General features: G+C 40.1%; 1 protein-coding gene across 1 annotated transcript; it reads left to right on the forward strand.

The window, feature by feature from the left end:
- Positions 1-233: 233 nt before the first annotated feature.
- T265_07184 (hypothetical protein) lies at positions 234-24,334 on the forward strand (the record flags this gene model as incomplete). Its single annotated transcript, XM_009172635.1, has 4 exons — positions 234-396; positions 14,174-14,316; positions 20,293-20,428; positions 23,977-24,334. 4 exons carry the CDS (start codon positions 342-344, stop codon positions 24,072-24,074), a joined length of 432 nt encoding a protein of 143 aa, XP_009170899.1.
- Between the last annotated feature and the right edge of the window lie 658 nt (positions 24,335-24,992).

Here is a 24,992-nt window from a genome sequence, read left to right on the forward strand (position 1 = left end):
ACAATGTTGAGTACGTAACCAAGATGTTTTTTTAGCTGTCCGTATCACTTTCTGTAGCCTTTCGTTCATGGCTGTCAACCAGACACTAATCGCCCAACCAGAACTCCACTAGTTCCTTAAGAGCTCTGTATTCTGATTGGCCAAAAACACAAAGGAGTAAAGTAAAAGTACCTACTCTGCACGCTACTCTAACTCCTAATCCCAAGTCCAGAAAAAATGACCATTACGAATAAGTTTTAGAGTGCTCAACTACGAATTCTAACTAGTTGGATTATTCGGAATTGCACTCTTCCGAACTGCCGATATAGAATCTGGGCTATTCTGCTTACAAGCCAAGCAAAATGGCAAACTACATCGCGAAATCTCTCGTAAGCAAGCCTTTGGATGCTGTGAAAAGTAAGTTAATTGTAAATATTTATTCAAAAGATGTTTTGTAATGACAAATGCCACACTTGCGTAAGAAAAGCATGAGGGTAATATTTCAGGGAGCTTGTTGGCAGTCATGTTGTTGTTGAGACTGGAGAAACCAAATTAATGCGAGAAATTTCCCCATGTTCCACACGTCTATATCACATACGAATGCAGCATTACTTCGCTTTTTCCAAAGCAGCTCCCCAGATCTACTCGCAGACTATGAATAAAAACCTTATTGTCAACTGACGCACCCGAAACAGGTTTTGCTGAGTGATGGGACGCACACTGTGACAAAGTTATCAATAAGTAAATGGAAAGCTATACCTGTAACTTACTGCTCATAAGGTTGCTGAAAATCCATCGACAGCCCACGACCGGTTTCGCCCTTCTTGGGGCTCATCAGGTAGGCGCGTCCCCGGGTTTCCGTAAACCTTATGTTCTACTTGAAACTAAATTGCACGAAATTAGCGAATATACACTCATCTGCAAACTAATTAGGTTCTTTCGAGAGACTCACCTGGAACCCAGCTGGATCTCTCGTTTATGATGTTCTCAGGCAACTGAATGTGCTGCACCAGGCCGCCTCATGTTTCAGTCGCTATACCTCCTCCTAAGTTTTCAAAATATTTTACTGAGATGTTGAAACATTCAGAGGAGTCGTTTTACTTATATCTCATGAACACCTTTCCAAAAGAACCATTTAATTTTTAAGTGCAGTCAGAAGACAAAAATATACAAACAATCAGGCAACAGTAGACCACTAACTTTTTTAGTACGGACAAGTCAGTGGTGCGTTTTCAAAGGGATCCAGAGCATGTATAATGCAACCTATCCCTTGACCTGAAAAACTGGAACAATCACTTTGTAACCTAATTTGCCAGTATCTCTTATGTTTTGGTGCAGTACACCTTTTAAATAGTCGTACTTGATTGTAGTAACCCTACCGTTTAGTTCACTTATCAGCGACTGCACATTTAACAAGTACGGTTTGGTGCAGTTTTCACTGATACCGTCACGCTGTGTCAAATGGTGTTTCACAAGTTACTTGCTTCTCAGGACGACATAGAAAAAAATTGCTCGTTGTTGAGAAACAAATGGCCAACTCTTCCCTCTCAGTAAGCATGGCTTCTTTTAACCATCGACACATGGGTGCCATAAGCGGAAGTAAATCACGGTGGTCCTCTAGTTGAGGGGAGATGTGTTCTGGGGTTCTGTCACGTGAATATATATTTCACTACCGTGGCAAGTGGATTAACTATCATGTCAAAATAGTGCTGGCACCCAGTGTCCTCTCGGACAAAATTGCTGTCGCCCATCTGTCAGGACTAATTCGTTATCTTCTTTTACAAGGAGACTATTACACGATGTGTTGGCGTATAGTTTCTGATAGGATATGTAGAAGAAAGCTAACTACTATTTCTCAATGTACCACCAAGCAGATCTAGCAAAGACGGAGAGTCTCAATGATACCGTATAATGTTGCAGTAACAGATGAGAAGTTTTATATGCACCTAATGACCGTTATCTTCTTAAACGTTTTAAAGTGAAGACTTATTTTACATGTACCAATGAAAAGTGAATTAGGGTTTTTGTTAACACAGTGGCTAGACCATATCCGCATTTTCGGACACATTTACACTTTTTCTGCTTGCCAAAGACCTATTCGTCACAAGAGATACCTTCGTGGAGAGGTCAAGAGTTTTCATGTGAACAAAAACTACATTGCCAGTAATGACCGGATTTTGCTCCGCGAGCAAATCCCCATCTAATTCTTATTAGTAAAATCTCAGAGACCGCAGTGTGCTGTTACCAGTCTTATGTAGTCTTTTTGAGTGCATCTTTTGGAGGCCTTCTAAACGAGCACAAGCATCTGAGCACGAAAAACCGTTTTATCCTCTCACAACAAAAACGAGAGTGAAGTGGTTAAATTTTGTGCACATTAGTGCATGGAGCTTTATTTGAGTAATATTGTTTGCAATCCGTAAGTACCGAGTGACCAATAATTATTTTGTATCAATTACGCGTTTTAAACTGCGTATTTTTCAAATTTTCTGGTATTACTATAGCTAATATGGTTGTATTCCATCACACGTTTTGGGGATGAAATTGTCACGCTTAGATTATTGCGTACACTGATGGCTTACAATACTCGACCTTATTTCCTGGTGAAAAACTATCAGCGAAATAGCCCATGATTGGATTAGCCTTAAGGGTTACTTCCTATTTGGTCACGATAACTGATTATCTATTTTTTTCATGGCAACCTGGAGGACACACCAATTTGATTATGAAGATGAAGGTGATCACTGAGAAGCGTAAACACCGATGTCTAATGATGAATAATCTAACAAGTAGATAGATGCAGTAAATTTGGCCGATCCCTCCTTTCGGTGCACGCAATGAATTGACGAGTATATAATATATTTCCTCGACTAGTATTCTCTTTTTGGTGATGGTGGATTAGGTGGGTCAGCAAATAGAGACTGGTTGAATTTTCGTTTACTGGATGTCTTCAAATTCGACTGTTCGGAAATTAGAGATTAGTAAATCGATGCAGCCGTACAGCACACTAAGTTCCGGTTGTACGCTAAAATATATGAATACCAACGTATTTTTGAAATTCGTGAAAGTTGGGGCTTTATGAACACACCTTTATTAATATACCTCATTGAAAGTGAAAATTATTTAATTCTATATGCCGAAAAGAAAATTATATCAGTGCACTCTTCATAGTATGAACAAAACTGTAAAAGAGACGTAACCATCACTGGTATTTAGTGCACCATAAATATAGACATCGCGATTTCCGGACAGGTTCTTTACAAAGTGGACCAAATTTACCATCAGAGTGGACCTGAAATAAAAGCGTGAGTCGAGTGGTAGACAGTTTCGGCTACCTATCAAGGAACAACTAGTCACCAATAGGATGATCTGAGTTTGTTAGTGCAGGCAGTGCTGTGGTTGTGTTCGACACAGTGTATATTTAGGGGAATCGGATTAACCTGAGCACATACCAATATGACTCGATTAGGAGGCAACTTATAAACACTACTAAAGCTTTGACTGTGTATTTTGTTGTGCGCCGTGTCCGCTAGATGCACAGTGAACTGGTCATCGTTATCCTGGTTTCTGAAGCTAGCTAGGATGGGTTGTGTTTCCTCATTCTATAACCAAGCCGCCTAATCGTACTTCCAATGTATTTCGCCATAGTGTCAAGAGAATGAGTATACTAACATATTTTGTGCGTGATAGAGCATTCCGTTCAGGAGCAATATACCGGCCGACCTACCAAACAGAAAAATTTATACTAGTCTGAACAGTGGTTTCCTGGCCATACCACTCCGAAAATTGTTCACAAGTGATCACCTGTGTTCCTTCAATCTCAAGGAGAGTGGGCTCGTCTATGCTTAGTACTAACATACTTTGGGAATAACTCATGGCTCTCCTTGGGGTATACAGCGTAACGGTAGAGAAAGCTACTTCGATCGATCAGTGCTCACAACTCCAAGAATTGTCTGTCTTTTTAGGTAACTTTGCAACAAGTACCGTTGCGAGCAAGCCCCTTTACTCGCACATGCCTTCAATAAGTAAGCAAAATTAACCGTTCACGGTGAATCACTCACTTTTTTGGCACCAATCTCTTTATCCTTTCTATTCCAAAGTGAGAAAAATAAGATGGTTAGTCCAAAAATCGCGCAAACACTAATCACAGGCGAATTCGTCTTAAAACTAACCACAGAATAATTTAACGGCGAATCAGCGACATCATTTATAAAGCTTTTGATGTTCTACAAAGAATCTTTTGATTTCAGTCACCTGGGAATGATCGAGAAAAATAGTAGTCGGACATAATGAACGCATTCGTCATCGGTTGTACAATTAGACGATTTGAATGGGTGGCAGTTAAGTGTACGAACTCAGCTGCTCAGACCACTCGAGTAATCAGCAGGCCATAGTCTTTGAAGAACGTTTAGCTGGTCGTAGTAACCACATGTCTGATTAAACAACGACTTCACAGTTTCTGCACAGCCTCCTAGTTTTCGTAAGAAAACTGAATTTCAACAAACTGACCGAAATTCGCTTCGTGAGCTATTCTGGCGGATAAAACAAACGACAAATACTCATATTTCATCCATATCCTGAAGAATGTTGTCAGCAAAACGCATTTTAGAAAACGAGTAAGGTCACATAGTTGAAACATATTTGTGCTAAGCGCTGACCATAAGCTCGCCACATTCATTTGTACTGTCACTGTGAGAATCATCTTTGCCTACAGTCAGGTGTTTTTCACCATAACCGAATGAACAAACGGGCGATCAAGCCAAGGTAACTGAACACAAACTTTGAGCAATCGCACAAAAATATAGCACATTTTATGTGGTGATTTCAGTCCTGTTCTGTTGATTCCCTGCCTAACTTGCCTCATATCATGTTAATTAGGTCAACAAATCTGCAACCGACTACAACCAATCAACAATTATCTAGTGGTTTCAAGCGTTAATGAGCGACTGGAATCACCTGATAAGCAGGTCATTCGATCGACAAAACCAGGGCAATTTATCGGTAGTCGTTCAAGGCGTCAAGCAGACCACTTACGTCCATCACGTTTGGACGTCATCGTCTATTCAGATGTGATAATTCAGATCAGCTCAAGATGCACTTGCAGATAGTCGTAACACACCCGCTTTTCGTGTTACACATCCAGCTACCAATCCCCGGGACGGCCATTGATACGTACTAGTGATGAGCTCAAACAAGATTGACAATCGAGTTCACTGATGTACTCACCGGAGCAATTGCTCCAGGACAAGAGGAAAACTGCAAACGAAAGTGGTAGATGTGAGTTTTAAACAAAGTGTGCGAATTAAAAGCTGTGAAGGTAAACATTCAGTGATTACACTCGATGCAGTCGAAGCCATTCAGTATCAGTAACAAGGGCAGCGTTATTTATAAAACAGTTTTCTCTAAAAGTATGAAGAATGCTGAGGAAATAGAAGCCAATAAATTCAATCATTGCGTCATCAGTGCTAAGGAAGGACTCCCTTTTGCCTCATCACAGGATGAATGTGGCTTTAATTGATGCTATAAACCCACCCCCCCGGCTGTCAGCCATGATATTGACGAGTTAATAAGAAATATTTATTAGCTTTCTTATTCTCCTGGTTTTGCGCAAACATTCTTTTTATCAATCATGAGAAAAAGTGCTTTTTCATTCGAAACTGTGCGGGCAAAGTCAGCCAGTCAGACACTGGACCAGGTTAACGGACATGTTGTTACCTACCAAAAGAAAATGGTAACTGTAAATTCTGACCTCCTTTCGTTATCCTATTCACAAATCGTCCAGAATCTGGATCCCTTTACCAGGTTATCACTTCAGAAATCATGAATTAAATCAGAGTAGCTAAAAGAGGCGAATAAAAAAATACTTCTTTTGCGACTAGCACGTGAGTTTGGGGCACTAAAGTTTGATATATGTCAGTTGATTTCTTGATTGGCTCTAAATAGATATGATGGTAAGTGCTTTTATTTGGTCTTCGAAACATCTCTTTCAGGTTAGTGCAACCAAGTCGTATTTGAGTACTTAAAGGTTGCTAGTATGTAAGTTGCTCGGCAAAAACTGTAATATTTCTGCTGGTGCTGCTACGTGCAGTTAAATTTACCCCATATGGAGGAGAAAACTTGAAGTTAATATCAAATACTTCCTTGGAGAAATTAGCCAGTCCATTTGGACAGTATCAACGTTCCCTTTGGTAGTAAACGTTAACGAATTGCCAAAAGAAGAGGAAATGGAATTAGACAGCATATCAAATGTCATAGACTCCGTTATCCTACAGTTGGAGCAGATGAATGATGCAAATTTCGGTGTAGCAGTTTCAGTTTTAGTGTTATATATTATACTATCACGTTAACCAAACAGAATAGGCGAGGATCAAGTTAAGTATACAGTAGTACGGAACCACAAAATATTCTACCGTAATCTAAATTTCTTTGGAATAGGACTCGATGACGAATTCATCAGTCGTTTTGGTATTCTAAGATTTAAGCAGAGGTAGATACTTTTATACGGATTCCATTCAGGTAGACTCATTAGCTTTAGGTTAAATGGGTGGCGAGATCCAGTTTCTTACGGATCTTGTCAAAAGATCGCGTTTCAGACAGTGCTTACAAGGTTCTTGATTACTGGTTTAACAATAAGTGATACTTTTTGTGATTCTACCCCCCGAAATACCGGTCATCTTTCAACCCTTGACTAATGCTATAACGGGACAAAATATATTTAGATGTTGAGTCTTTGAGACGAAGACTACGGTCCACGCTACAGAGACCGATTCTCGAAGTGGTGTAAATTGCCATGCATCTCAGGGGCAGTAGAACAGAAGGCGTAGGTCTAGCAAGCCCTTCTAAAACAAGTATTTATTTAGCTTTCAATATGGCAAGGGTAACCTATAGTTGCCAAAAATATCGTACGAGGCAATATCACATAAGTACAACACTTTGATAGCAGACTGCATATACAATTGTTTGTTTACTCTGAAATACGTTCTGTTTTCCCAGTAACTTTAAACAGATTTCATCCAGCCACATTACTTTCGTTATCTGATACAACCAAGTGATCGCCGGATTATCAATTTTCCTGTTTGCTAGTTCGCTAAGTTAGTGGCATTGGAGACAACTCACTTTCATTTGTACATATTCGGAAAATATACCTGACCTACTTAGACTCAGGTTTTTTTTAAACTAATCCCACTGTTCGCTTAAGTAGCACCCACTTCCGATTTGCTTCTTTGAGCTTTACGCATCAGTACCTATGGATGGTTTGACTCATTAACTTCAGGTATGAAACAGACGGAGTTGCGTCTCAGTGAAGTTCTCATTTTTACGGCTTTTGAAATATGCATACTGGATTCTTCTATGAATAAATTTCAACAGACTCATTCTTAAAAAAAAAAACTAATAGCCATAGGGCGCAGTTAGGGTGAACTTTAGCACTCAAACCGCAACTAATTTACAAGAGAGAAAACGTGATGATAAGTTATCAAACGGAATTAGAAACTGATGCATGGGTTGATGTGTAATTTCAGTTACGCGAAAAATCAGTTTGCGTTTCTTAAGCGGATTTGTTTTTAAGACCCGTTCTGGTCGGCATGGATCTCATTCTTTTTTTTCAAATATAACTAAAGTTGCGCCGTTTTTCAGACGACCAAAAGTGAAAGCCTTCATCCGTCTCTGAGTTGCTTTGATTCCGTTGTTTGTCTCCTATAGATTATATACTGAAGACACAACGCGATGAAGAACTTGACTTGCTTTTTTTGGATAACGCCTGTTGAACCACACAACCGAATTAGCAATAAAGGTGGATTTTTTAGACCATGCCGAATGGTGTAAATTATATTCATGGGACAGAATCTAACCATTGACTTCTTTCTGGTTCAGTTTAGCTAGGAAATAATCTTGATTCATGTCAAAATTGTTTTTCAACATCACTCTCCCACAACATTACCCAAGTAAGCACTAAATTACTGGTTCAGAGAGGTTTGGTAAACAATCGGTGGATTTATTGCTGAGGTACGTTTCGCTTTTGACACAAAAGCTTCGTCAGGCCAAGTGAGTGAGTAAGTAGTTTGATTGGGTTTTAAAGCAGTTAGGGAACCAGTCCGTGAGATTCCTTATGACTAGTGACTTGATCAGTGCTGGGTGTTCAATCTGATGTTCCTGTTTGTTGATTAGTAGGGATGAGTAAGATTTACGATAGATTGGTTAGGGGGGATCCGTCCTTATGATAAACTCGGATTTTTCGTCCTAGTTTTTTCAGTCTAGAACACCTTAATGGAAAATTCCTCTTGGGGTCGTTCACAGATTTCGTTCACCTGTGTTCGTCCAAGGATGCTGGAACAATTCGTTTAGGGATGAGGCAATGTGGTTAATTGGATGTTACTCTAATTGGATTTTGTACTTTTAGACCCAGATCATTTTGCTTATAACTGCACACCGCGTCGTGTCATCCCGGCTGATCTAAGATCGCTCTCCACACGTTTGCAAGTTCTATCCCCTCTATTCTATTCACACTGGGATGCTTGGCGATTTCCACCGCCTCGGCCACCAGTCGCTGTGGTGTGAATCTTAAATCCGGTCTCAGGATGTCCACATTTTCTAAATCTATCCTATGCCCAATATCAATAGCATGCCGTGCCATTGTCACTAAATAACTAGTTGATATCAATGGCTGGATCAAGATCAGACGCTAACCAAGTAAACAGAAGATTAGTGAATGTCATTCGAATTGAAAAGCATGCTAGCAACGCGCGAACTCCGGTTTGAATTTAGGATCAACGAAGCATCTAGCAGAATCCAGATCCAATAGCTAAAATGGTGAAAATGAAGTTTACAAATTAAGTGCTTCCGTGTACATTTACTCCCGGCACTATAAACTATCGGTAAACTAAGCGTTTTTATTGGCTTTGTTTGAGAAATCCATTGTCTTATTGTTTGGTACTATGCTGTCACAATGGCGATCATTGTGAGAGAGAACAAAACAACCGTCCATTATTTTGATGGTTATAGTTGGGTAAAGATTTATAGGAAAAAAGGATAATTCATCCCCCTGTTCTGCAATAGTGGGTAAATGGTTGCACGCATACAGTCCAGTTACAAAGAGACCGATTGCCAGCGGTCTGACAACAAAGGAACCACCGTATCCTTCACAAAAAAAACAATTGTTGGCAGTGGAAACACTGGACACATTAAGCTTTTGTACGTCATATTCTCTTGTTTTCTGGCTTCGTTACTTTCAGTCCCATTGAAACCGCAAGACATTTTTCATTCGATAGCTCTACACATGTGGTATACGGCACATTAACAAGAAACCACTCAGACCAGATCACAAAAGATGTGTTGTCGTTAATGCGTCGTGATGTGGCGTCGCGTTTGACGTCAGCACATGTACTTTAAATAGCGGAAGTCGGTTCACATGAAGAAATTAACAAGAGCCACAGTGTGGTTTGTGTTCCGTTGGTGGATTTAGGGTAGATGTACTATATGTTCCAAAGCTTTTCAACAGCAGCGGCACAGTTTAGGTGATAAATTGAACATTTTAGTCGTCTGCTGTCAATATACTGAATTATGACTTCCAGGTACATTGGCGTTTTATCCAAAAATACTTTCTGTCGTGGCTATCGCATATGCAGTAGTGAATAGTGAAGATGTGGGAACCTGTGTTGGATCTTTTAAAACGGGCATAGCGACTAGAATCGGCCAGGTTTTCCCTCAAGAGCAGCCAACAACTAAGCGGAAGCGCGTTCCGTTGGCCCTCAGTATGTTACGAAACCAAAAGATTTTTCGATCGTCGATGAGGATAAGCATCCTTCCACAAATGCAAAGGTTTAAGTCACCCAACACTACTTATTAGTTTGGCAACAGCATAGGCATAACGGACAGCACGTGTGCTCCAAAACGTCAGATGGGCACACGAAACTCCTGGCATCCCTTATTCGTCTTCAGTCTATAAATCATAAGCGGTGACAAACAAAAGGTCGAGGAGTAACCTACTATCAGGGCATCTGTAATTTATTTAAACAGAACGTCTGAGCCAGTTAACCGTATGTTTATCACATATATATAGCTTATGCACTTTTCTTCAGTTTCCTGCTATAGGATTATTAACTTTCGCACAGTACGCAAGCTGATCGACAAACTGCGATTGATAATATTAAGAAGTTAGGCTTTTAAATGGTAGTGATAGAATGGCAAAAAGACATGAGATAGCATTTCTAGAGGAGAGCGAGTTATATGGTCGTTGTCTTTTGTTTTACAGGAGTGAAAAAGGGACAAAATACAAAACATTTGGCGAGGTACGAGAAAAGGTGTTAGGCGGTGTTTCAGTTCTAGTTCAAGGGACAGAAACATTCACATCACTTTTAGGCAAAGTGGTCACGTTCAACTAGGAATAACCTATATTCGAACTCCCTTTGATCTGCTTGGTGTGCCTTGACTGTTCGCCGCAACGTTTCGGCTAATAGTATTCGTAATTTGTCGTTATTTATAAACCTCACGCAAGAATATTATCCCTTCTACTAACATGCCCCGGCGTAAATTTTCTGTGAATCGTTCATTAAACTTATTATTAGTGTAGACGCTCGCGGTATGACATGAAAGTCGTTAAAAAACATTTGTATTGATCATTTAGTGTTCCTCCGACGAAAATTCTTTGTTCTATTTTTTAATATATTGAGGGTTTTGGACGTAAACCCTTCCTCTTCTCTCACTTCTACGATCATGTTTCACTGAAAGCTGTCAGGGGTGCTGTTCGCCCCTGAATATTTCAATGGCGTGTAGCTGGAAGAAGCCACATGATTTTGTGTCAGGACTCAAGTCGGCACTCTAGAGTTTTGACAATAAGACAGTAGTGTGTTTGGTCATGATAGAAAATTTAAGGCGGCAGATCTCATCGTCAGATAGAATCAGCATGCTTTGTGTGCTTAAAGTATAGCAGAGGTTTTAGACCGCCAGTGGAAGCATCAGTAGCGATTGAGATTAAATGATGCAATCACAACCATCAACCCATCATTACGCACCACGACGCCCCCTAACAACGCACTGATGATGTCACGTCGATTGGTGATGAAACGTTTACAATCAAATTGCCCGGCTCAGCAAAGAAACCAACGACCATGATACAATCATTGAGTGATTTCTTTTAAAGAATAGCGGGTGCGCGTATCTAAAAGGAACATGTTTTTTCTCTTGATGGTAATTACATAATTTTTTTATCCAAGAGCAAACTTTGTGACACCATTGAGTTGTGGATTTTGGTCAAGTTGGGTTGTGTCTTTTTTATTGGAATACTTTGGATATGACTTTTGTGTCTGAAGCATTTTGTCTTCCTTGTCGATTTTTCAATTGAATGCACACTTTGCTCAGAACTTCCAAGTTTTCAAAGTAATCTGTATCAGGTAGGACAATGTCGGTGCTCTTATCCGATTTTCATCAAAAGAGACCACAAGTTTTTCGCAATTTTTCAAGTAAACAGCCTGTACTAATAGCTGTTTGCAATAACAAATGAATCGACTTATTGCTTCATTGACCAAGTATAATTTTGACATGACTAAAATTTAAATATTTCAGTATGGAAACGTACTAAATTTCACTGTAAATTTGAAGAGAAATCTAACGATAGGCAAACCAAATAAGTTATATTCCGTTACTGTTGTCTCAATGCTTGTCAAACATAACGTCGAAATATTCTACAACAATGTAGCACTTTAGCTGCCTTTGTAAGGAAAGTAAAAAAAACTAGTCGCTGATAGAACAGTTCTATTGTAACAGAATCGCTGTAGAGATCCTGTTCTCTGGACACACCTCCGAAGAACGTTCTCACAGCTTTCGAGCTGTCACCGTGTCAACACTACCATTGAAGAACTCGTGAAACAAGCAAAATGTCTCACCACTGCGTTGTTACCGTTGTTAGCGTCTAGAACGCATACGATTTGCGCTACTCGAATAAAAGAAACTAGGAAAAAACCAGTAATATGCCTTCCTGAACATAAAATACTCTGATTCCTCTCTCAAACTATCTAAGTGGATGAAACAGGGAGACGATTTCGCCATTGCCCGAGTTGATGTAGCGAACTTCTGATAAGCCACACCAAAGCCCTGGCGTCAGCTGAAAAGGGGCCACGATTAACCAGTAAACAGATAAATCATATCCTATAACTGCTAGCCTCGGCCCCAGATGAATTACATTTGTAAAGTGAATGTAACACAGTCTACAAGTGAAGAACTGCTAAGTCTCAAAATTAGTTGGGTAAAACTATACGGAGGCAGTCCATGGAGTCAAATACAGAGTCCCCAGATATTCTTAAAGTTTACTTCCTTGTGATAAGTGAGTAGCTGGCGGGTTAAGTTCATGTTTTAAACTCTAAAAATAACATTTAAAACTTTAGTGCACCGGCCAATGTATTTTACTCTACTTCAATTGTTGTAGCTAAATGATTTAGATACATTCAACCAGACAGAACTTTTCTCATCGGTGCATACGGGCAGCCTCAGGTACCTTGGGAAGCTGTTCTAGTTCGGAAGAACGGTCATATTGACTTGACAAAATATAACGTACTTTGATTTATTGAGCTTGATAAGCTGTCTGCCTCTTTTCCTTTCCGTTTGCTTCCTTGTTCGGGCATATTCATTTCGTACAGCATCTATCGACTGGTGGTGTGTGGGCATTCTTTAAACACTGACTTGTGTACGAAATATCACGCTGATTACAGGTGAAATACACCTGAATGGCTCTGAATATGTAATAAACATGTGCCCACAAGGTTGGAGCACATATCGCCCCTAAATTTAGCTATTGGGGAAAGTGCTTATTCGGTGATGCTTACGGTGAATATTTTGACAATCGCATGAAGCGCAACAGAGCTATATTAGATAGTAAATTCTTTTACGTCAAGTGGCTAACTACAAACTGAGTTCAGCCAAACTACTTAAATCAAGCTTTCATCACTAAAAACTCATTGCTGCCTACGCTAGGTTTCATTGTGTCATCATTCATTATCATGACATTCATTATCCCAGGTGACGTTTCTCAACGACAATACTCCTCCCAACACTTCTGCACAAGCTATTCCTAATTTAACGTAGTCATGTATCATTTTGATTGGATCCTAGTGTCATAGAAGACGGTATTAAAAACCCGTTGCTTTTGGGTCATAATTTTTAGTCTTGTAGGATGCCTGTCGCGATGATCAAAATGTAAATTAACACAGTATTGTGCGCAACTTTTCAATTCCGAAATATGTATGACCTCACTTTTGTATTTCATTTGGAAAATTAGATAAGCGCGGAAAGATGACTAATAAAAGTGTCATTCCCCCCTATGACAAATAAATTCAATCGCAAATCAATTGGGTTTTAACGGGAGACTCAAGATCTCTGGTATATGATGCTTTTTAACTGAATATGGTGCATAAAGGGCGCCTGATGTTTCATTTAGTACGATATTCAAAATACCGCGGTATGTTTTCATAAAGGAAACTACCCACAGGGTTGCTGAAAACTCTTAGACAGTCCACGACCGGTTTTACGCTTCTTGGGGCCCATCGATAGGCACAGTTTCCGAGTTACCGACAACCTTATATCCTACTTGGACCCAAATTGGACTGTCAAACAGTTTCCAGCAAAAGTGTGAGTAGCTTTCTTTATGCAAATATACTGTGATATTTCGAATAGATTACCAAATGAAACATGAGGCAGCCTTTGTGCAGCACATGCAGTTTGAGAACATCATGAACGAGAGATTCACTTGAGTTTTCCGTAAAAAAAACAACTTGATCTGCAAATCTGTTTATTTATCCCAATAAGTGCAATTTGGATTCAAGTAAAACATAGGGTTGACGGAAACTCGGGGACCGTGCCTACCTGATGAGCACCAAGGAGGGCGAAACCAGCTGTGGGCTGTCGAAGAATTTTTAGCAGCCTTGTGAGTAGTTTCCTTCATGTTATTTCTCCACTTATAATCAACACTGTGTAGGGTACTCTATATGCCGTGTATATCAATTAAGTAGTTGCATCCACATTTCGGGACCAAAATTGTTTTCGCTGTTCAGGATCATTCATCTTTACAATTTTTTCATAGACGATTAACGCAGAGTGTCATAATTCACTACCAAAAAGCGCACTCAATAAGGGATGTTTAATTATGTGATATAACATGTCTGTTAGTGATTTCCTGGTACGTTACTGACATGGTCACGTAAACGTTTAGATGTCACCAAGGATGTCACCACAAAGCAAGCATGCGAAGAGGAATTGGAAGCTCAATTGGCAGCTGCAGAAGAGAAACGTCGGGAAAAATTTGAAAATATGGAAGAGGAACGTGAAGTTCTTCGGCAAACGATACGTGATAAGGTTAGTTAACCCCATGGATTACTTGTATGGTACTGTTGGACTGGATAACGTGCCTGTGCATCTGAGGTAGATAAAAATAAGCCAAACGAGATTCGTTAAGAAAACATCCATAAGCGTTTTCTAGTAACTTAACGGTCCATGTCGTCTGCCTTGAACAGAAAATTATTTTAGCGAAGGGATCAGAATGCTTGCCTTGCAAATCAATGTTTTTGAATATGACCTGCTGATAAAATTCCTTGGAAAATGAGCTGAATAGCTCTGACGTGTGGGTGTTGATTAGGCTAACCAAGGTTGAACGAATTTTCAAAATATTGGACAATGAATGCTTTTCAATGAGGGTCATGCCGCATGACAGGTCATATTGGTTTGAAGGCCCTACGAAGACTCCGTACTGCCTAGTGAATGACATATAGCGCAGCTGTCCTATGTATCAGATAATTTAGAAATACCGAACAATGTATTAGAAATAGCCATCCGAAACTATTTAAGAAATGCAAAGATATTACATGCTTAAATATAGCTCGAGATGGTGCGTAATTTGAAGGAACTATTCCCTGAAGTAGTTAGTTACTCTGCTGAAACTTTGCAGGCAATAATGACCTAGGCACTTAGTATGCCTGTTTTTATGCCAAATTAGAAAGGAAACCCAAGATTTATGCTGCTCAAACTGAGAAGAAAAAGCGATTATTAGCACGGAACTCAATCCCTATTCTAACCTTCAACATGCTAAAAATTCTATATTGTTAGGGGAAAACAGCTATAGGTTTGTGCATGTCATGCATGGTCCTGACAGGGAAATTACGGCTCGATATGAATGGGAGAGTTCTATTATCCTGTTATCTGTTATTCTGCTAAAGGAATTAATTGTGAACGTTAATTAATGATTTATCAAGGCAAACGTGCGGCTTAATTGCCCCTTAGAAGTGCTATCAGCGGACAGAGGAATCATTAAGCTTACAAAAATGGCCTCCGAAAAGTACTGGAGAATAATGCCACATTCATAGAAGTGTACTAATACCTTTGCTACCTATACCCAGTTTAATGGTAAAACGTCATGGATGGCGTCATAATAACGTCATAAAACCAGTCCAAGCAACTGTCCGACGTAACTTTGAAAGATAACCTTTCATTGTGGATCACGGAGCTGCACTTTACCAGAATAATTTATAGTTAACAACCTAGGCTTCTGCTAGAAAATATCGGTTGTTTTATGGATGCACTTTTCAGATGATCCAAATTATGAATAGACAAACATGAGAAGCAAATTGACTGGAATTTTGGATGTTAACTTATTTCTTTATCCGTCCCCCTTTGTAACGCATCCTGAAATATCCTGCCCATGCACTTCTTCAATCCACTTCAGTCTTCTCTATATTGGCGACGAACACTTTCAAAGAAAGCAGAATACAACGCAAAAGCAAGCTGAGCACGCCTCAAGATAGTGCTGTAACCTACTTAGAGTGAGATTTCCAGGTCGAATGATAGAAGTATAAAAACTACAATGCGGCCAAAGCCAGATAAATTTAAGCACAGAACTGCTTTTTCTTTTGCCAAAGGAGTTGTTCCTCCGAGATGGTAGTCCCTAGGTTAGAGTTAATAACGTTCAAAGCTGTGAGTCTATGTGATCAGAAGACATAAGCCAAATTTTCTATAGAGAAAAATGTCGGTAGCTCAGGTAGCGTAGATGGAAGTGGGTAGTGTTAGTGGTAGTAGTGCACAACCATTAACCCATCGCTACGCACCACTACGCTCCCCAACAACGCACTGATGATATCACCTCGATTGCGTTTGCAATAAATCCCCCAAACCAGAGAACAAGCCAACGACCACATAAGCTAAATGGATTAACACACATGGATTATTGTGCATTTTTCCGTGTTAAAGGATTTCAGTACAATAACTCAACTGCAGTGCCCCAAGATCGAGGCTTGGTTCATTTCTAGAGTAGTCCATATCTAAAAACAGAAAACCGAAAACACGACCGTAAAACAGACGACTGCACATTTGCTAACACATTCGTGAATTCATTACTATCATGAACAGAAGGGACGTTTGTCATTATCGAATTTAAACCCAACCACTGACTACAAAAGTCGATCGATAAAGACGAAGTAGGAGGTCCAATTGTTTCTTCAACAGACTCGAATAATGTCGATGCTTGAATTGCCAAGCCGTTTCTAGGTCTGCACTACAAGACGCTATCAGTTGCTTAGGAACCGCATGTCAGTTCACTTATTAACAGCGTTAGGGTGTTGAATTTCTTTGCATACATTTGATATCTGGCATAATTAGGCAAACTGCTTTGAATTCGGGAAGTGTACACCTTGACTATGGTAAATTAGTCAATATAGCATAGTAGAATATGATGTTATAACTCAAACTTTCGGTGGCCATGGGAAGCCTCTTTCAAGTATTTCTACAGTCAGTCAAATACAAGTCAAGTGTACCGTTATTTGGGTCCACAATCATATCTTTAGATTGGTTCGTTCCTGAGATCATTCGGTCGTCGTCTTTGGTGAATGTGTTGGCCACGTACTCTGACTGAAATGTGCTACTGTTTGTTTGTTATATAGCTGTGTTGCGCCATTTTTAGATGTGAGCGCGACGTATGGCTACTACGCCTGCTGAGGCGTACAGCAAGCCTAAGCCAGAATGTGGCAGCATTCTTCAGTACTTTTCGGAGGCCATTTTTGTAAGCTTAGTGATTCCTCTGTCCGCTGGCTCCATCACCACGTTCGACTTTGCTTGGATAGGCTGATCATTGTGAGTTGAATAGTGACTAGGGTATACGTGTACCAGCGATTTTGATTTTTTTGGCTTGATTCACATGCGCAGAGTGCAGTAGCAGAGTGATCGAATTTTATTTTTAAATGGGTTGGGTTTAGTGGTGGTAAACGCTCACCTTGTTTATGCTCCGTGATCCAACCATAAAGTTGCCTGGCTGTTTGACTCATGTATTTGGTTGGACAATATTCACAGGGAATTTGGTAGACGCGATTTGTACAGTTTCTCTTTTTGAAATGGTCTTAATCATTTACGAATAAAGCTGCTATTGACTAATATTTAATTGGTGGTACAAGTCGTTGGAAAAGGTTACCCATAAAGTAGAAACTTTGCCACCATGCTATGTTTTGACTCTACACTCTGTATTATGCAACATATCGCTCTCAATCTGTTCAAAAGAACCGACCCGAGGATTCTGACTGGAATTCTTATATACCTAGGTGTTTGCAAGCATTCTGTGTCTGATTATAGATTAGATAACACCTATCCCTAGTAACAAATTCAACATTGTGTGTGATGGTTTGGCTCCTGGATGTTCGTGATATTAGGCACGTGCAACTGCAAATATTTGTATTTTGGTCAATACGCAGACCTCCTTTTGTACGTGCGCACATAAATGACAAATTAACAGAATATTTATCGGGAGTAATTCGATAAAAACCGGTGGGAAAAGATTAAAATGGCTAGGTTGTGGAAAAAAGACCATTTTGTGCCGAATTATAACGTCTGAAGTTAGGATGCCTTCTTGATGGACATCCGTGCGAAATTGGTTCCACAAGTCGAAAACGGATTTTGTAGAATACAAATGTTTTTGAAGGCGAGATATTCTGAAGGTAAAATCCTTTTTGATGAAAATTCGCGGAATGACGTGGTATCTGAACCAGATGAGACAGCGTATAAAATTGGAGCACCCTTACTGCAACCACAATACACTTTCTTGTAATAGTTGCGAAGTTAACAAAACTTTTCCCTCCAGTTGGATTTATTGGGTCCCACCAATATGCACAAGCTGTAGAAATTAATCTGAGTTCCTGCCCTTAACCTAACCAGAGCATCAATAGTAAGGTGAGAGGGTATGTCAACTTTACTAAGAAGGCTGTATAGGCACAAGCCTTGAATTGTCAATCCTGACCATGTTTAAAATGATATCAAGTTATCTTCTGCTAATTCTCGTACAGCTGCCATTACTGTGGTCGCTGAGAATAAGTGAATTTTTGGATTTCCACTTATTAGTGAGCTCAGTGCACGAATCGCATTGTGTCACGGGCAGAGAATGCGCAATGAACAATCATAAATCCGCAATAAAAAGCCTGAAGTCAACTGAGTTCGTAAATCAAACTTAAGAAAACAGACCTGAGGAAATATGTGGTAATTGGAAACAACAACCGAATCCCAGGAAGAACAAATTTGGCATTGTTTGGATTTCCAAATTTATTTTTCGTTGCCAACAGAAGGAAGTTTAATTAGAGTTCGCTAGCTACTGCATTTTCCAATGTACCACACGTGTTTCACTATAATAACGTTCGACAATTTCTACATATCGCTTGCAATACGAGCAGTCAAGCAGAAATTATACAAAGTTAAAATGTGGTTTCACAATCCGAACATTAAAAATCCTTTGAGGTTTTCAAAGTGACTTTTCCTAATTAAGAAGAAGATCACAGGCCTTTGATGCGACACTTTCTGCACAAGATCAAATGGCAGCACCAGAGAATGTACACCTGAGAAGCAGTCAGCTTCGCGTTTTTTCCTATTCAAGAAAGATGTAGCAGTTGTTTTGAGTCGTCCTTCGCCACGTGTGGCGATGAATTTAGCTATAGAAATTCCTATCGAAAGCCACGCGAGGACTCGCCATCATGTGGTTAGTGTAGAACATATAGGAGAGTGGAACATCCGCACTGTATTCAGTGGAAGAGGAATGAATACGTTGTACACATGTTTAGGTTGATCACCGGGAAAAACATTACCCTAAAATCATGGTTGTTTTATAATCTGAATCGTCGACCACTCTTGGTAACATAAAAACACGATTATTCCGCCCAAATGTCCACCGGTGGGCTTTGAAGGACAGCTCAATTCGCCATGCTGATTGATCAGTATCACTCAGTCACTTAAACAACCGGCTAAAAATAATACAGGCCACCTTATCAAGGCAATTAAATATCTCAGCACGGTAGACCGCTTGAACATGAAACCAAATGTATTGCATTCAGGTCCATTGAGGTCCATCCTCCATGTGATGTCATTTGATGTTGGATAAGTTATACGGCGTCATTAGCACTGCGAAGTCGTACGTCATTGTTGGACATCAAGTGTTTTCTAATCGTTAACTGGTTATAGTTTGCGGTTCATTATGCTATGCCTTTAAAGGCTTCGTCGTATCGGAAGTATATGTCTTCGTGGACCAACCTTCCGTTTGGAGGGAAGCAGTGGACTGTGTAGTTGTGTTCGCCTTGCCTACTGTTTCCAAAAGGGGTTTTGATGTTTAGCACCGCCGAATCAACGAAGACAGTTTGCAGTTGCTAACCTGTTCACACAGTACTTGATCTTCAGAAAAATACACTACGCTCCATTTTCGCATTGCTTCTGTTTCGTCTACTAGTGTTCACTTGCATTATATGTGGAGATTTGTGGAGTCCATTCAGTCTACCGATTTTTATCCCAAAGTTCAGAATAAACGGTAGGAGGTGCAAAAGTTAAATACGCGATAACTGACAATTTTCCGCAGAAATGAGGCTGCATTTAGTGGCAGTTTGCAAAAAAACGTGACAGCTGTCAATGAGAAACATTTGCTAGCCGCGAGGAGCTTAAAACGGCATGAGCTGTTGTCCCGGAGATTGCTTGCGACACATGCACTTCAAAATACGATAAATAAGCATAATCCATGAAAATTCAGTAAGCGAGTCACATAGTGGCCAGATATTTAAATGTTTCAATGTCGAGATAAAATTTCTAAGAATAACATGCAGTTCTGCATTGCTTTTCATGGGAAATGATCTGTCGAGAAATCATGAAAAACGCACAAAACTGTTTGATTTGTGCACTTTTGTCTTTTGTACATGGAGCCTGAAATCACTGATGGATTGGTGTAGCTCACTACAAGCTCCCATGACTATCGTGAGACTGCACGTCGTGACTGGAATGTACCTTGATCCCAATAAGGCTTGTCGCTGTCTTCATTTCTCCTTGTAGTATGGAATAAAGAAAAAGGACTTTTTGGATGTCGCAGACATCAGCACACGTCGTAGGTCCTCAGCTTCATCACAGCGACCGTCGGATGCCAGTCTCTCTGCACCCAAACGAACCCCAAACGAGGATTCTTTACCAGGTATATTGTGTAATGATTGATGGAGGATAAAATGGACTTGCTTTTGTTGTTCCCATTTTTCGTCAGTTTGCGTTGATAGGTGAGCAGAAGACCGTGTCAGAAATATGAGGCTAACATAGCTCAATTCTCTTTCTAACAATAATCAGTATATTTTCATACTACTAAAAGGTCCTTTGAAAGAATCTTGATATTATACTTTTTCTCACCTCTGACCGTGTTCGATGCGTAGAATTGTAATGCTTTATTTCAACTGCATCAGTGAAATCATATTTTGGACCATTCTATCGTGCTTTTTAGGGTTAGGCTATTTCTAATGAAGCTGAGAGTGTATTTGTGCGCTTGGTTATACAAATACGTAGCATGAAGACAAATCGCAAATAAAACACAGAATGTTTGTAACGAGGTTGGTAGAGACGAAAAAACCATGATGGAAATGTAGCACGCGATGAATTAGGTTTGACAGTAGGCTTAGTGAAGCACAGGATCAAAGAATTGGAGTGCGTATTAAAATAACGTGGAATTTTGTGACTAAAAATGGGTGCAGGACTAAGCGAAGTGGACAACTTGGGGAATTTGTCTGAAACCGTAAGCAGTTACGAAATGATCTCCAGCTACGGAATTGATCATGGAGTTTGATAAACTGTAAAGACTTTTTCGAAAACCCGACTTTGCTATTAGTCGTTTTGGGAAAGTTTCAAGTGAATAATAGGCATTCAACTGTAACACCCTTTCGGTGACTAGCTGTCATACCATTTGAATTAGTTACAAAGGCTGGGTCACTTCCAGCCTGCCAAAGCCTAGACAGAAGTAGTCGAGATGCAAGAGTTGTGTTCAAAGCCAACACGTTTGCGCCCTAGCTATTGAGCCGCCTCGTATAAAGTAGGAAAACGTAACTAGGAGCACTTAATTCAGCTGAGTGAATGCTTTTATAAAAATCTTGCCAATGCCATTTGCAATCTACGTATAAAAGGATAGGGCAAGTTTTATAACAATATCTTATGTGCGTATGGGCTGGGAAATTCAACTGTGCGGTGACCTGCGCAGCCTTCCATGGCAGGCATTTTTGTGGGACCGGCCTTTTCTGCGTGTCCACGACAGTGACATGCCGTAGACCTAACCCTGATCTTATACGAGAAAAAACACGTAATCTTGAAAAAATGGAATGTTCCCCAAACTAGCTCACAAGTTTATATCGATACAAGTCAGCGATTATTGCCGGTAATGAAACCTTTCCTAAATTCACCAGGATAAAATGAATCGTTTTACTGAGGTGACATATGTGCCGAATACGATTATTGGGAAATACTGGTCCCTTGTTCAATTAAAACCACCTCTGTAAGTGATTACATACAGTAGTAAATTAAGTGTACTATCCTGTGCTAAGGCCGTGATCCCAAAGCAAGAAATTGGTTATTAGGCCTAAACGCACGATGTAGGTGTCCTATCTGACAGACGACGTGTAGTCTAATTTACCGAAGGACGGTGGTAATAATTGCGGCGAAACCGAATTCTACGAACTTCACTGGCGTTTGTTCAGTAGTCGCAATTGGGTAGTGAACAAGCTATTAAATTAGACGTGGGCAGACAGTATAGATAGGTAGACCGTGGTTCTATAAGAAATTAACAGTAAATCTTGAGGAGAATTGGAGAAAGGCTTACGGCTGGATTGAACCTTGGGCAGTGAGCAACACGGGTTGGCATAGAAAGGGTAGTGTGATTTCGGACCAATTAAACGGGGAAATGCTGCTCAGTACAAAGTGGGACAAATTTTTAACAACAAGCCCAGAAATGAATGTGAACAAATCGACTTTAGGAAAACGGTTGATATAGAGTCGTATTTGTATAAAATTGAATAGTTCAGTCTTGAAATTTGAGCAGTCGCCGGAAGGGTAATAAATAAGCCTGAGGAATAGGGAAACAACTAATTACTTCACACAATGAACATTCACATAGATCACGACGCTAGAGCACGTTGGTCGTACAAGTTCTAAATCATGATTGCTTGTGTTTGCGGCAGATTTAACAAAGGACAATGGTCAAAAATGCTGAACATCTCTGTAGAATCTAAGGACATGAATGTAGAAAATTGGCAATTTCTGCTGGGTGGGCTGATATTACTCTTGGTGTCAACATTTAGTGGGCGATCATGCTAGAATGACGTCAACAAAACACAAGCGATCAGTCAAAATCTGAATGTTCTTTACTGACTGGTGCCATATCCCAGAAAAGTAGGCCAGATTACCCTGATATGACGTTGACTAAATAGAGCTGGAATTATTAATCTGATAACATCCATAAAATAGGCAACAAGTTTAGCGGCATAATCTATGACGTCAAAGCTGCTTCTCCCATAAGTCTAAATGGCTTGTTGGAGCAGTGCAGTCACAGCTGAGTTTGCAATATTTAAACGTATTGGGATATGTCCTTTACAACACCGACTTATGAATACGGAAAGTTTGTAGCCCATCTAATTGCCCGTGTTGAATTTCTACTTTCATCGATCTCGTTTGCTCCTTGGTAAGTAGACTGCGCCGGATCAAGCAGACATTTTAATTTTGCCGCCATTGCTATGGCAGCGAGTGAGAAAACATAATCCAGGTGACGTAAATTGTTGGAGAACGGTCGGGGGATTGAAAAAAGGTAAGGACCCACCGCTACAAGTTATGGTAAGATAGCTAGAGCTAGCCATTGTGCTAACCAAAATGAGGCACTCTATCCACCGAATTTCGATGAGCAGTTTAGCCTTGTGTAAAGTCCAGGATGGGGCCAGATGGGTCAGTAGTTAGAGAGCGAATCTACTTGCCTTAATGTCCGCTGTTCAAACCCGACCTCTGCATCTCATCTTCCCTTGTCTAGGCTCGGGCAACTAGGCAGTATCCCAGCTCTCGTGCTTCCTTCTGGCGCCATGGCAGCTAAGCACCGAAAGGGTGTTACAGCTGAATGATTGTTTATTAATATTTTGAATCCAGGATGCGATCAGCATCCAATGTGTTGTACAGCCGGGCAGAACGTGCTGGCGCCATGGAGCTAAGCACCGAAAGGGTGTTACAGCTGAATGATTGTTTATTAATATTTTGAATCCAGGATGCGATCAGCATCCAATGTGTTGTACAGCCGGGCAGAACGTGCTAGTGCATAATATATATTTATCTGAGTTGTCTGGAAAAGCTAAGTGGTTCTTGAGAAAATGCGACTGGAAAACGAAAGTCGGACACCTTGATAACCAACTAGGTGTACCTAAGTAAGGATTTTCTGCTAATCAATAAAGTGTTTGTTTGTGGTGACAAATTATATGCATGAAGAAACGTTTTTTTTGCAAACGAACCAAAGATTTATTCTGCACCAACAATCACAGTCTTTGGTAGTTCTAAAATCACTCATTTTGAAAGAAAAATTATTCGCCTCTTAGACAGAATTCACACACTGTAATCTACAGCTTGCCAGATAGCAGTTTACCACGATGGCGGTCTCCTGTATTTATCCACTGTACGAATCATAGGCATGCGGACGCTTTCTAATGCTTTCATTGACGCACTTTTCTTGCTCAGTAAACCTGCCCCCAATCTTGCGGGACGCTGCGAACAAAGCGGCTGCGCTGCCACAAAAAATCATTTCCGAGGCTAACGAGAAATGCGAACTCATGTGAAATCTTGTTTCCCATTTTACATATTTGTGTATTTTTCAAGTATTTAATAGTCAAGAGACCAGATGTGTTACGCAAGATTGCTGTAGTGTTTACCGTTTTAATATATCTATGTACACATCCACCCACCGCCGAAGACCCTAAGCAAACCACCGTCCATTATAAATGTTCAAATTGGGCACATGGATTCCCCAATTTTTTTTCTCATTTTCACGCAAATTTATCACGTGTGCTGTTGAAGCAAAATGCTATTTTTTATTCCGAACATTGTGTATTGTGATTCTAACAAATAATTTGTCGTATAAAAACAGCTCAAATATATTTTTGCTTTAATCTCCGAAGTTTTAATCAGCAAGTTTGCGCGCTGGTAGCTTGAATATATCAGTTCAGGTTCTCCTGACATAATGTATCAAGTAATCACAACAATTCTTTTAGCTTTCGTGAGCTCGATATGTGGTTGGAGCGGATCTGGTAAGGCTTGGAATACAAAGAATTTGGGGTTGATTCTAATCACCGATTCCCCGCTTACCGAAAGTGAGCTGTCTTCACTGAACTACACATAAAATTATTCGTGGTATATATGTACTTCAAACAGGATTTGACACATCATTTGAGAAACAGTTAATGCCTCATGGGACTTTTAGCGTCTTTTTCGTCTGACTTTCTTGAAAGACCAGACGTTGCTACCATTTATCTACCCAAATCGGTTTATTTTCGGTGATCTCATTCGGAAATACATTAAGTTAGTAAATATTCTTGGGTGTCTGGTGCACCACCAAGCTGCAGTACTTAGCGAGAACTGGGAAGTTGCGAGATTTTTTCTCCATTCAAAACAACATACCAAACTAACTTGGAGGTTTGGGATAAAAGTGAGCATGCTTTCACCTCAAGAGTCAATGTAAGTGAAGTCGACTTCTCTCC

This window comes from Opisthorchis viverrini (genome assembly GCF_000715545.1).
Source record: "Opisthorchis viverrini unplaced genomic scaffold opera_v5_160, whole genome shotgun sequence".
NCBI lineage: Eukaryota > Metazoa > Platyhelminthes > Trematoda > Opisthorchiida > Opisthorchiidae > Opisthorchis > Opisthorchis viverrini.